Source organism: Pagrus pagrus (genome assembly GCF_965226575.1).
Source record: "Pagrus pagrus genome assembly, chromosome: 6".
NCBI lineage: Eukaryota > Metazoa > Chordata > Actinopteri > Spariformes > Sparidae > Pagrus > Pagrus pagrus.
Window position 1 is genome coordinate 33,171,382 of NC_140190.1, and position 13,006 is coordinate 33,184,387.

Sequence of the window (13,006 nt, forward strand, 5' to 3'; positions counted from 1 at the left end):
GGTTTTTTCCTGTGCACTCCCTTTTTCTTTTTCTCCCTTCCTCTCTTTCCCCCTCCCACTTTCTCACTTTTTCAACGGGGGAAAAGAAAAATTACATCATCATAAGTTATTGATAATTAGCAAAGGCAAATTCCATATAAACAGACAACGCTGCCTATGTGAACACAAACATGCAAGTGAGCAGTGGCAGTGGCAGCTCAGCAAAACGCAGCCGCCATGCCTTGGCTTTGTAAAACATAAAGCAAACAGCTTGTGATTGCTAATCCTTTTTGATAAAAGCTCAATGGAAAACAGTACAGGGACAATATATGCATTCTTTTACCTCATTAAATGTACAATATGTAATTGTGTGCAAAGCCAGACCTGAGGAATAAGAGACGAGAGCTCAGTGTCGCACAATGACCATGAAAACACATTGGCACTGTCAATCACCTACACCGATATCCCCACTGTCGTTGAAGGAAGATGTCATACTCAAGGTTAACATTCATTCACTGGCAGTCCTGCACTTAACCTCAGTTAACCTCTTACAGCAGCTGTTTGACCAATCAACAGCTGGGTCAGTAACTCTATGTGGCAGTCACAACTTTTTTGCCCACTGGTTATAGGCCAGATGTTCCATCCATGTCTCCAAGAAGTCCAGCCCTATGCTATGGTACTGAATGGGTGTAGTTTTAGTAAAGTTTTATGATGAGCTGTTGAATGTGTGGATTTTGTAACATTATCGAGAATATATTGCCTTTATTTGTGTTGCTGTACTTTGCTGCCATTGTTCCAGACCTCAACCTTATAACGGTCATATGTGGGTCTTCGGTAGAAAGAGGTTGAGTACCCCTGATATGCGGACTTGCTTGAGCAGGCTGCTGTTCCTCCTGTAGATGCCTTGATGGCACTGTTGTACTGGGGATATCTACCTGTCTTAGACAGGCTGGGATTACATCAGCACTTTCTGAGAAGCATGATTACAATTCTTGTCTGCTCCCACCAATAACTGTACTTTGAACTCACTGTCTTTTTCTGCAACATCCAGGATAGCTGTATGGAAACCCTCCTTGAACTGTATGTGTGTGTGTGTGTTTTTGTGTAGTGAAGCACTGTGGTCTTTTTTTGTAAGCTGAAAATGTATTGAGGTTAAAGGAATGCAGAGTATTTTAGCCCTCTGAAACATTAATAAATCATATATGTAAACAATTACCAAATACTTCCTAACCATATACAACACAGTGGTAAGCATATACAACATATAAGGGGAGTTTTTTGTAATTGAGCCTGAAAGTTCACTCTTAGCCTCGGGGGAAAAAAATGTAAGATGAAACTGGCAGTTTCTGGTTTGATCACACCATAATGAAGTCAATTTTGATTGCACACTCCAATGGCTTTAGAATAATGACAGCATAAACAATAACATTGATTCCTTATAAACCTCACCATCACAATGCATTTGTCTACCACTAGGCATGAAATCTCAAGGTAAAATGAAGGCTGACAGGTGAATCAGGCAAGCTGACAGCCTGGTACCATCTCTTTCTTCTTTTACGTCTCCATTACAGTGTATGGATGAATAAACTCACATTTTGTCCTGTGTTGTTGGTAGTTACTATTTAGAGGAAAATGGAAGTGACCTAGTTGTCTTCGAGTCAATAATACCACTTGGAAACGCCAGCTCAGGAAAGTTACCTGTTTCCACAAGTCCATTTGCTAGCTTTTTTCATGAGCTGTCAACCACATCTCATGTCTTTCATGTTTCTTTACCAGTGGATGAGGTTTGCTCGGTTGAAGTGGACATAGCTTACTTGTCATATTTAGATCATGTGATCACGACTGAGCTATCTCCATTAGAGTTTAGATTCCCGAGCCTGGACGCGGGCCGGGTCGGGTCGATATTTCCTGCCACTATCCTTGGCCGGGCCGGGCTGGGCCCTTGATCAAGCATTTCTGTTTTTTTTGTTTTTTTTTAATCATTACTTTATTCATTTGCGATCCATCCCGTTCTGAATAAACAAACAACGCAGTGTACATGCTTCGTCCTTGTTGCATTATTCATTAAGATAATTCTAAACAGATTCCTGTAGTTCAAACACCTCGGAGTTGTAGTTGAGAGCATCAGTTATAACAGCCCACTGTAACGTGGGCTGGTGAAGGGGAAGGTGATGGTCCACTTTAGTGCGGGTAGCTCTGGTTACTCAAGAGACGGCAGGCAGCACGGCAGTTTTATTCATAATACTGACCAAACCATGCCAGGTCTCTACGGCACTAGATGTATCCTTTCTCACGGGGAGCGGAAGTATACCTGCTCTTCATAATACAGGTTACATTACCCAAACAAAAGGAGGCGCCACCTAGTGGCGCTACATTGAATAGCTCTGAGTTACACCACGTATTAAAAAATTGTCGGGTTTAAATCAGGCTCGGGCTCAAAATTGCAGTTAATGTGTCGGGCCGGGCCGGGCTCGGACACAACGTGCACAGGCTCGGGTAGGGTCTGGCTTGATTTTTTGGGCCTGATCTAAGCTCTAATCTCCATAACAATGGTGCAAACTCTGTTTTTTGTAAATGTATTAAAAAAAATGTGAAAGGCAAATGCTTTGTGGTTAGTCAATTCATAAAGTGAGCATGACTGAGCATGACTGTGACTGTTAGATTGTCTGTTTGTGGAAGGGTTTTTCAGATGCTGTTAAACAATCCAACAAGCACTTAATTTGAATGTTAATCACTAAAATTCAATCACATTTGTGATGTACTAGCTGGAACATTTATGTATTTGCAGCAAAAAGGTGATACAGAGATGGTTTTCACTTTTGTTAGGTCCAGAGATCACAGATGAGCTGGTCAAGGTGCTGCGGAAACGCTTGGATGAGACCACCTTGGACATCATTACTGTCATGCTCGTCAGGAACTGCAAGCTGACGCCAGCTGATGTAGAGGTAAGTTGTCCTTTTTGTCGATTGGAATTTGTATATATATATATGTATGTATATGTGTATATGTATATATGTATGTATATGTGTATATGTATATATGTATATATGTACCGGTATATATGAATATATGTATGCATGTATACCCATGTGTGTGTATATATGTGTGTGTGTGTGTATATATGTGTGCTTATATGTATGTGTGTATGTATATATATGTATGTGTATATGTATATATAAATGTAAATATATGTATGCGTATGTATATATATATATATATGTGTATCTATATACAGTACAGACCAAAAGTTTGGACACACCTTCTCATTCAAAGAGTTTTCTTTATTTTCATGACTATGAAAATTGTAGATTCACACTGAAGGCATCAAAACTATGAATTAACACATGTGGAATTATATACTTAACAAAAAAGTGTGAAACAACTGAAAATATGTCTTATATTCTAGGTTCTTCAAAGTAGCCACCTTTTGCTTTGATTACTGCTTCGCACACTCTTGGCATTCTCTTGATGAGCTTCAAGAGGTAGTCACCTGAAATGGTCTTCCAACAGTCTTGAAGGAGTTCCCAGAAATGCTTAGCACTTGTTGGCCCTTTTGCCTTCACTCTGCGGTCCAGCTCACCCCAAACCATCTCGATTGGGTTCAGGTCGGTGACTGTGGAGGCCAGGTCATCTGGCGCAGCGCCCCATCACTCTCCTTCTTGGTCAAATAGCCCTTACACAGCCTGGAGGTGTGTTTGGGGTCATTGTCCTGTTGAAAAATAAATGATGGTCCAACTAAACGCAAACCGGATGGAATAGCATGCCGCTGCAAGATGCTGTGGTAGCCATGCTGGTTCAGTATGCCTTCAATTTTGAATAAATCCCCAACAGTATCACCAGCAAAGCACCCCCACACCATCACACCTCCTCCTCCATGCCTCACGGTGGGAACCAGGCATGTAGAGTCCATCCGTTCACCTTTTCTGCGTCGCACAAAGACACGGTGGTTGGAACCAAAGATCTCAAATTTGGACTCATCAGACCAAAGCACAGATTTCCACTGGTCTAATGTCCATTCCTTGTGTTCTTTAGCCCAAACAAGTCTCTTCTGCTTGTTGCCTGTCCTTAGCAGTGGTTTCCTAGCAGCTATTCTACCATGAAGGCCTGATTCACACAGTCTCCTCTTAACAGTTGTTCTAGAGATGTGTCTGCTGCTAGAACTCTGTGTGGCATTGACCTGGTCTCTAATCTGAGCTGCTGTTAACCTGCGATTTCTGAGGCTGGTGACTCGGATGAACTTATCCTCCGCAGCAGAGGTGACTCTTGGTCTTCCTTTCCTGGGGCGGTCCTCATGTGAGCCAGTTTCTTTGTAGTGCTTGATGGTTTTTGCGACTGCACTTGGGGACACTTTCAAAGTTTTCCCAATTTTTCGGACTGACTGACCTTCATTTCCTAAAGTAATGATGGCCACTCGTTTTTCTTTACTTGGCTGCTTTTTTCTTGCCATAATACAAATTCTAACAGTCTATTCAGTAGGACTATCAGCTGTGTATCCACCTGACTTCTGCACAACACAACTGATGGTCCCAACCCCATTTATAAGGCAAGAAATCCCACTTATTAAACCTGACAGGGCACACCTGTGAAGTGAAAACCATTTCAGGTGACTACCTCTTGAAGCTCATCAAGAGAATGCAGAGTGTGTGCAAAGCAGTAATCAGAGCAAAAGGTGGCTACTTTGAAGAAACTAGAATATAAGGCGTATTTTCAGTTGTTTTACACTTTTTTGTTAAGTACATATTTCCACATGTGTTAATTCATAGTTTTGATGCCTTCAGTGTGAATCTACAATGTCAATAGTCATGAAAAGAAAGGAAGCTCATTGAATGAGAAGGTGTATCCAAACTTTTGGTCTGTACTGTATATATATATATATATATATATGTGTGTGTGTGTGTGTGTGTGTGTGTGTGTGTATGTATGTATATATATATATATACAGTGTGTGTGTGTGTGTGTGTGTGTGTGTGTGTGTGTGTGTGTATTTAAAAATTGCTTTGGATAAAAACCTTCCCCAAATGTTGTGCGTTCAGTTCATCCAGCCATCAGGATCCCCTGCCACTGAGGTGATGAACTTCAGCCTCCCTCAGTATTGTCTTCCCTGGCTGCCAGCTGTGGCTCACTACCTCAGACAGAACCTCCTCATCTTCCTGCATGTACCAAAGTACACAGACAGCAACACAGCACACCACTTCAAGGTACAATCCATACTGACTTTTGTCAGGACATAGAACATAATGTGTTGAGTATAATGTGTATGTGGCATGTTAATGTCAACATTGTTAACATTTTTCATACATTTTTGGAAAGAAAATAACTAAAATCCTGAATATCAAACTTTTCTTTGAGGTGCATAATAAGTTGGTGATTTACAGAATTTTATGTAAAAAAAACCATTATCAACAGAGTGTGAAGAAACAACAGTTCTGACCTCAAGTCATAGACGTCCAAGTACTGTGTTGCAGAGATGTCTACTGAAGTTGGCATGCTAACCAGCTAGGCCTGGCCTGTCCTGTCTCATAAAGTTTAGCTGGAACATTTTCAACACACCCGAAGGAGGACCTAAACCACTTTGTGGGTGTGTTGAAAATATTCCAGCTCTACAGTTGCAGCGGCCTTGATTTTCCCCTTTCATCTGACTGCCTTTCGGCTGCCAGCCGAGCTACAGCCAGTTCCTAGACGGTTCCCAGCCGCTAGCACATTTCTTCCCCCATTAACTTGTTTTACAGTTCCATCAGAGTTTCTTTAGCCTCCGTTTTCATAGTACATTGTTAACAAAATGGTGGGGACTTCCAGTTCACAAGCTTTCTCTATTTTAGCTAAGTACTAGACTAAAATTGTTCCTCATGGCATATTAGGGGATGAAAAGGCAGTGTAGTGATGGACTCTTGCTTTATGTTTTATCAGCACAGCCCGGTTTAGACAGTTTGATTGGAATTGGCGGCTCTCGCTCTCCAGATCTCTCTGTGCACTTTGTGTCTGTGGTAAACAGACTCAAGTTTAACAGTCTTTTTCAATACAGAGTCAATTTTGTAGTAAGTTATTGCTGCTTGCAAATCAAAAATGCCTCCTTGCGTCTTATTGAATGAATGCTTACCTATGTGGTTTCAGCATCCAGGGACTGATTCTCTCTCCTGTTCTGTCTGCAGCACTACTTTCATTTGAGCAGTGACTTGGCTGATGGCGATATCTACCTCTACAACAAACCTGGAGGCCAGGGCACAGGAGGCAAAGGTAATCACATTCTCCAGGACCAGCATGACTTCAGTGCCACCAGGCCTCTGTTCTTTCACGTGTGTGTGTTTGTCAGGGGTGTGATTCCGGAAATCCGGCTTTTCCGACCTGAAAATGAGGCTCTCGTAAATCATGCAAATCCGTTTTTTTTTTATTTTGGGGGGGTGGGCGCGCAAGGCACAGGTCATAATGACCGCTCACCGCTGTCAACGTTTTTTGTGCCTCTGATTCATGTCTTCATGTCTCTCCGCAAGTAGTCCATTCATTTGTCACGATGGAACTTCATTCAAAGCAGAGCTCCACCAAAGAGCCTGCAATCATTGCGGAAGGTTATCTGATGTGTTCTGAGATTTTTGGACGTGTGGGGCGAACTATTTCTTTCTTAGCTAAAGCCGACAACTGGACAAAATAAATGTAAAGAGAGACATAGTGGAGTTCCTATTTTCGTTTTGACAAGTATAATAAATTCTGTAGTCTACCCCTTACATGACCTGGCGAGTGACATTATTCTTAAATGCATAAGAATAACTCCCCCGACACGGTTAGAAAATACTGCCTCTAGAGCCAACTGCACAACGAGAAAATGTCATAGCATGATCAGAATGGCCTGGCCTGACAAGACAACGGAGAAAATAATTGTATTTAAAATTTGGGTTTTGCTAATGGTTTGGATGAGATTATTAGATATTTTCATGCAGTAATGTGATGTACGTGACACCATGACGCGAAGTAAGCAAGACAGAAAGAAAAAGTAAACCCTGTGCAACAATCTACTCATGTGAACTGCTTCAGTTGACAAGACGGTGAACACGATGATTCAGGTAGGCAAAGCCAATATTGTCTTTCGCCGCGTCATGGTAGATGCGCTGTATATTTTCCTGCTTTTTTGTCCTTTGCCAATCACACCTATGGTTTGTTTGATTTGTCTGAATGTGAGATGGTTGTGAGTGTTTGCTGCTTTTTTTCTGTCCCCAGCAACTTGCAAACTGGGGCTTCTTATAACCTTAACTTTAATTGGTCCCAGGTTCTTACTTGCATTTCTATTGTATTTTGCGAACTGTGACAATTTTGCAAATGCATTTGGATATGGCTCACGTAAAAGGCAAAGGTGGGGCCAACAATGTTATTAGTGTGAATGCCGATGCATGTTCTTCTATTTTCTTTTCTTTTCTTTTTCCGTCTTCAGTATGAATCCACCCTGTGGCTCTTTGCTGAAATCCCTACGCTCTCTCTCACCATCGGTGTTTGGCAATTTCTGCAGTACCAGCAATGAGCATTTCAGCATTAACACTTGGATTTTCAGCAGGAAATGGAATTTCTATTTTTTATGTGGGGAAAATGGGAGGGACAGCAATATAAAAATAGATATGCCACAGATGCTCGATTGGATTGAGATCTGTAGAATTTGGAGGCCAAGTCAACACCTTGAAATCGTTGTTGTGTTCCTCAAACCATTCCTGAACCATTTACAGGATGGCAAAGTGCATTATCCTGCTGAAAGAGGCCACTGCCATCAGGCACTACCAATTCCCTTAATGGGTGTACTTGGTCTGCGATAATGTTTAGGTATGTGGTACGTGTCAAAGTAACATCCACATGAATGGCAGGACCCAAGGTTTACGAGCAGAATGTTGCCTTATGCGTCACACTGCCTCCGCCAGCTTGCCTTCTTCACATATTGCACCCTGCTGTCGTCTCTTCCCCGGGTAAGCAATGCACACGCACCCAGCCATCCACATGATGTAAAAGAAACCATGAGTCATCAGACCATTCTTCCATTGCGCCGTGGTCCAGTTCTGATGCTCATGTGCCCAATGTAGCAGCTTTTGGTGGTGGACAGGGGTCAGCATGGGCACTCCAACCAGTCTGCAGCTACACAGCCCTATTAGGTGCAAGCTTTGATGCACTGCATGTTCTGACCTTTCTATCAGAGCCAGCATGAACTTTTTCAGCAACGTGAGTCTTTCTGTGGGATCGGACAACATGGGCTGAATGACTTCAGTGTTACTTAGATTACTATTGTAATGATGAGAAGATCAAGAGGAAGAGTGGCTGAGATTCTGGTGTAACTTTTGGTTCCTATGATAGCTAAGATGTGACTTCATAGGGCTTGCCTGGGCTCATCTCACAATATGACAAAAGATTTAATGAAAGGTATCCGTGTCCAGGCTCTCGCAACGTAACGCAGATTTTATCAAGATCTGTTAATCAATGTGAATGGTTTGTCTTATCACAGAGTCGGATAGAAAGGAATAGACTTGAATTTACATATATATAAACATATTGATTAAGCTCATCCTGTTTATGGCTAATTTGAACAAAATACATTTCAACTATGCCCTGTGGACTGTGTACTGCTCAAAAAAGCAAACAGGAATATCACTTACCTCAAGGAAGAAATGTGATAGTTCTCTGATTCGCTGCTGTCCAGCTTTATGGATGTTGCCTTCGGACAGTCAAAACAGATTGCCCAGCTCGCCTCTCCTCGTCCTTCCTCCTGCTCAATTCCCAACCACTAGTTATAATGAGCAGAGGTGGTGGCCCGCTGCAAAAAGAGAGGTCCGGTCAGGTCTGCCCTACCACCCCTGGGTTTCTTGAACCGGTATGCTGCCCTGTCTGATGAGGGTAATGCTGTCATGACTTCACCTGATCGGGACCTCTCTTAAAGTCCCCAAACAGTCCCATAGTTGCGTGTACATCTCCAGCCCAACGCCCACTCTCAGCCGCGGAGTGGGGTGCTTCGTTAGGTTGCTCAGCCTGAACACCTTGCTCTCAACTGCATGCGACCCCAGGGTGCTGAAATGTTTTGACAATTTCAAACTCTACTGAAAACATGGGCATCATTTCAGTTGGTTGCAGGTGGTCTTCATCTGAACAGAGCTAGAGTTCAGGCGCTTTTTGCCAACTTGGCATACAACGTCTTACATCCACGTGCCCTGAAGTCCACCTTCCCATCACACGACATGCCCATCCATCAGTCCAGTGTTGACCAGTACGTCAGTGATTGATGCCACACTGGTCCTAGTCATTGCAATGATGGTTCCACCACATCACAATTCTTTGAGCATCCGCAATTCTTTTCTTGAGGTGGCCATCTCTTTCTCCTTTCATTGTATCTCAACATACATTTCACACATTTCTCTATCACTTGATATTTTGCCTTCTTGTTCCACCCACTGTGTTTTGCTTTTAGATTGCTGGCCTAATTTGCTTAGTTACCAAAAATAACTTGGTTTAAGTGTCTTGTTCATAATATGTGGCTTCTTAACAGCTGCAGAAAAACACATACAACTGCTGTTTACCTCTGCAGAGAGATTTTATGTGACTGGCAGGACCACTACTGGCTGCTGCCCTAGGTTACCAGTGTTACAATGTGGTCACTCACTCATGAATGAGAGCTGGACAGTTTGTAATTTTATACATGCCTGGACATTGGTTTACTTTGTGTTAAGAGCACCTTGTCTAATTGCATGCTTTCATACAAATCAAGATCAAATGATGTTCAGCTATATGTTGTTTGACTTCCCCTCTGCATATATTTCCCTTACAGTTAGAAGTGATCAATGCTATTTCATTGAGAATTAATAAATCAATAGGCTCACCTCATCTACTGGCATTTGAAGTCAGTTAAAGGGGAGTGCTGCTGCTGAAATTAGCTTGTAAATAACTGTTCTACAAAAACTCCCTATGGAGTAACCAATTATGGTTGTGAATGCTGGGTTTAATGAGTAGAAATGCTCATTTACAATTACTAATATTTGTTATATTTATATACATGTATACTAATGTTGTATGTGACCTTGCAATGCTATATAATTTCACTTCTATACCCAATTCATGGGACCTTAAGCAATCCTTGGTGAGTTGTCATGCAATGACCCTTTAACAAATGGCTCTTAAAGGAATAGTTCACTCTAAAACAAAATTCAGTCATTATCGACTCACCCACATGCTGGTGATAAGTCCGGTGTAGTTTGTTATTCCTCAAAGTGCAGCTGGAGACTCGCGGGGGTACTGTCCGGCAACGATAATCCATATAATGAGCTTAAGTGGCGCCCGGGACAAAATGTCCATAAAACTACACAAAAACTCCGTAATATTCCTACATACTGCTTGTCCGTGCAATCCAAGTGTCCTGAAGTGGCGACATCCAGAGTTTACTCGAAACAACGTCATTTAGTAAATTTTTCTAGCCTAAACAGGCACTATGCTATGTTTACACGGAGGCACGCTCCGCGTTCACGCGAGTCTCCCTCGCAGCCGATTGCACTACGGAAGCTGCGCCGGACAAGATGAACGAGACTCGCGACAGACACCCCGGTATTTACATGAGTCGATAATGACTGAATTTTGTTTTAGAGTGAACTATTCCTTTAATCTCAATGCTACATTTTCCTTTGCAAAACACATTACCCTGGGTGGGCTCTCTAAAGTAGGTTTGCTCTGTTAAGCAAAAGCAAAGACAAAGCAAATACAAGTAGGCTGTTGTTTCCTTTCACTGCAATAAAAAAAGTATTAGGCAGATGTGTGGACTGAAGTCACAATACTTGGCCTTAACTCAGACTTCTACAGTCAGGAATTTGAGTTCCTTTCACCTCTGCTGAAAAGTTCTTAATGAACTTAAAAACTGTTATGGCAAACAACTATTTAGTATGTGATTGCTTTAGAGTTTTCGATTTTCCAGTAGATCAGGATTGTGGTTTTACCAAATATGGATTTCCACTGAGTGCATGTGTGACCCATAAAATGAATAAAAGCAAGAAGAGTTCCCATAACTATAATGAAAAGTAAAACTGTAATATAGACGCATGTTTTGAATGTTAGACATTATTTTAGAGTTTTGCTGCTTTTAAATGGAAGTTACAACTAAGCTCAGCTCACAACTTAAAATATAGCATTGTTTCACACTGCAGCGTACTCTCTTGGGATCCTCATCTTTAGTGTCTCTTTAATACGACCTCTCTGTGTCAAATTGTAAACATTGAGGCTGACAAGAACAGTTTATTTCTTGCTCCTGTACTAATTCAACTTGCTGTCTAACTACTTTTTAATCGCTTCTGACTCCATCTCATTATTTTTAGCAGCTGCAGAACAAGGTGCTTCAGTACTATGATGTTATCTGATCCCTGCACGGTGTATGAAATAACTTTGTCAGTGTCAGACAGCTGAAGCAGTGTTTTGGCAAAACAGAAGGTTCCTAGACTCTCACCTGTGTTTCCTGTCAGCTAATTAATGAGGTGGTTTTTCAAATGACTCCACTGCATAGTACAGATAAATGTGTCTGCTGTTTCCCATTGTTTGTGTTTGATTACATGTAGTTTGTATCTCTGTCCCAACTGGCATGGATGAATTACTCTAATATCATCAATGAACTGAACCTCTGCTTTGGCAGGTGCAACGAGGTGGTGACCTGTGATTCTTTGCTAAAATAGAACCTGGTCATCTCATCAGTTATAAGCATGTCAAAGGGATTTTTATATTTGTTGTAAATATTTGATTTGTTAATGAAAGGAAGAAAAGGCATTCTCTGATGAAGGCCACTAGGCTGAAATGTTAGCATGTTGTTTGATATAGCCAGTATAAATTGGTGAAATTGAGTGTGTGCTGCCTTTTTCCCTTTTTAATACTTACAGCATATGACTTTGGTTTAGCTATATTAAACACACTGGGAAGGTGCATCCTCTCAAAGATTAATTATTGAAGAAAAGAATGTATCTCAGATAAATCATGAATGTTTTTTACTCTCGAAGCCTCTTAGTGGACATACAGTCATGTGAAAAAATTAGGAAACCCTATGAAAGCTTGTGTGTTTTTTACTCTATTTAATATCAATTTAAACAATACTGAGAGATTTAAGTAATATAACTAAAAACTGAAGAAAAGACTTTTTAAAACTTTCTGTAAAATGTAATTTTAAAAAAATGCAGGGACATCCCCACATTTATTCCCACTAAAAATGGCTAAAATCACATACAGGTGTATCACATCAGGTGCACATGATTAGAACATCATTACTCAGCATTTTGAAGGAGGTTTGCCCTATTTAAAACCTCAGACATTTAGTTTGGTGTGCTCCTGACTGTTGAAGTGAGAGTGAACGCCATGGAGCCTTCAGAAAGAAGATTGTAGCAGCTTATGAGTCTGTTAAGGGATTTAAAACAACCTCAAAAGAATTTGAAATCAGCCATTCCACTGTTCGGAAAATAGTCTACAAGTGGAGGACATTCAAAACAACTGCCAACATGCCCAGGTCTGGCCGTCCAAGCAGGTTCACCCCAAGAGCAGACCGCAAGATGCTAAGAGTAGTCACCAAAAGCCCTAAAATGTCATCACGGGACGGGAAGTCACACTCACCCTCAACTGGGCTCCTAACAGGCACCGACTGAACACTTGGAGGCAAAGGAGCATCTGGTCACATCCTTGCACCAGCCAGCCTAATACCCAGAATGACCTGGACATCTCCTACCGGCAACTCTGGGCACACAGTGAAACAGACCTCTCCCTCCACCAGATCTGAAAAGTTATGCAGTCTGTGCCCGGGAGCAGTCACAACATTCAAGCCTATACCCCAAACTTGTTCAGTCCAACCAGTACCAGACTTCTCTGAAAAAAGGAGAACTGAGGAAAGGATAAATAAACCCAGTTCAGTCTCTCAGAATTTCAACAGGCACCTTCTCACCATGCTGAGTCAGCGAGACAAAACCACTGGGCACAAAAGGCAAGGCAAGCTGTCCCTGGCTTAGACATACTGCCAGCCGCTCTTCAGGTTCAACTGGTCTGCGGAGATGGGTGG

At 41.8% G+C, this 13,006-nt stretch overlaps 1 protein-coding gene across 5 annotated transcripts in view; it reads left to right on the plus strand.

Annotated features, from left to right (window-relative positions):
- Positions 1–13,006, plus strand: part of szt2 (SZT2 subunit of KICSTOR complex) — a 188,766-nt gene that overhangs the window by 79,240 nt on the left and 96,520 nt on the right. For all 5 annotated transcript variants that reach the window (XM_084355904.1, XM_084355903.1, XM_084355906.1 and 2 more), the window contains 3 exons: positions 2,806–2,924; positions 5,013–5,177; positions 6,129–6,213. In XM_084355904.1, the coding sequence (XP_084212030.1) occupies positions 2,806–2,924; positions 5,013–5,177; positions 6,129–6,213 (369 nt within the window). The remainder of the gene's footprint in view (positions 1–2,805; positions 2,925–5,012; positions 5,178–6,128; positions 6,214–13,006) is intronic.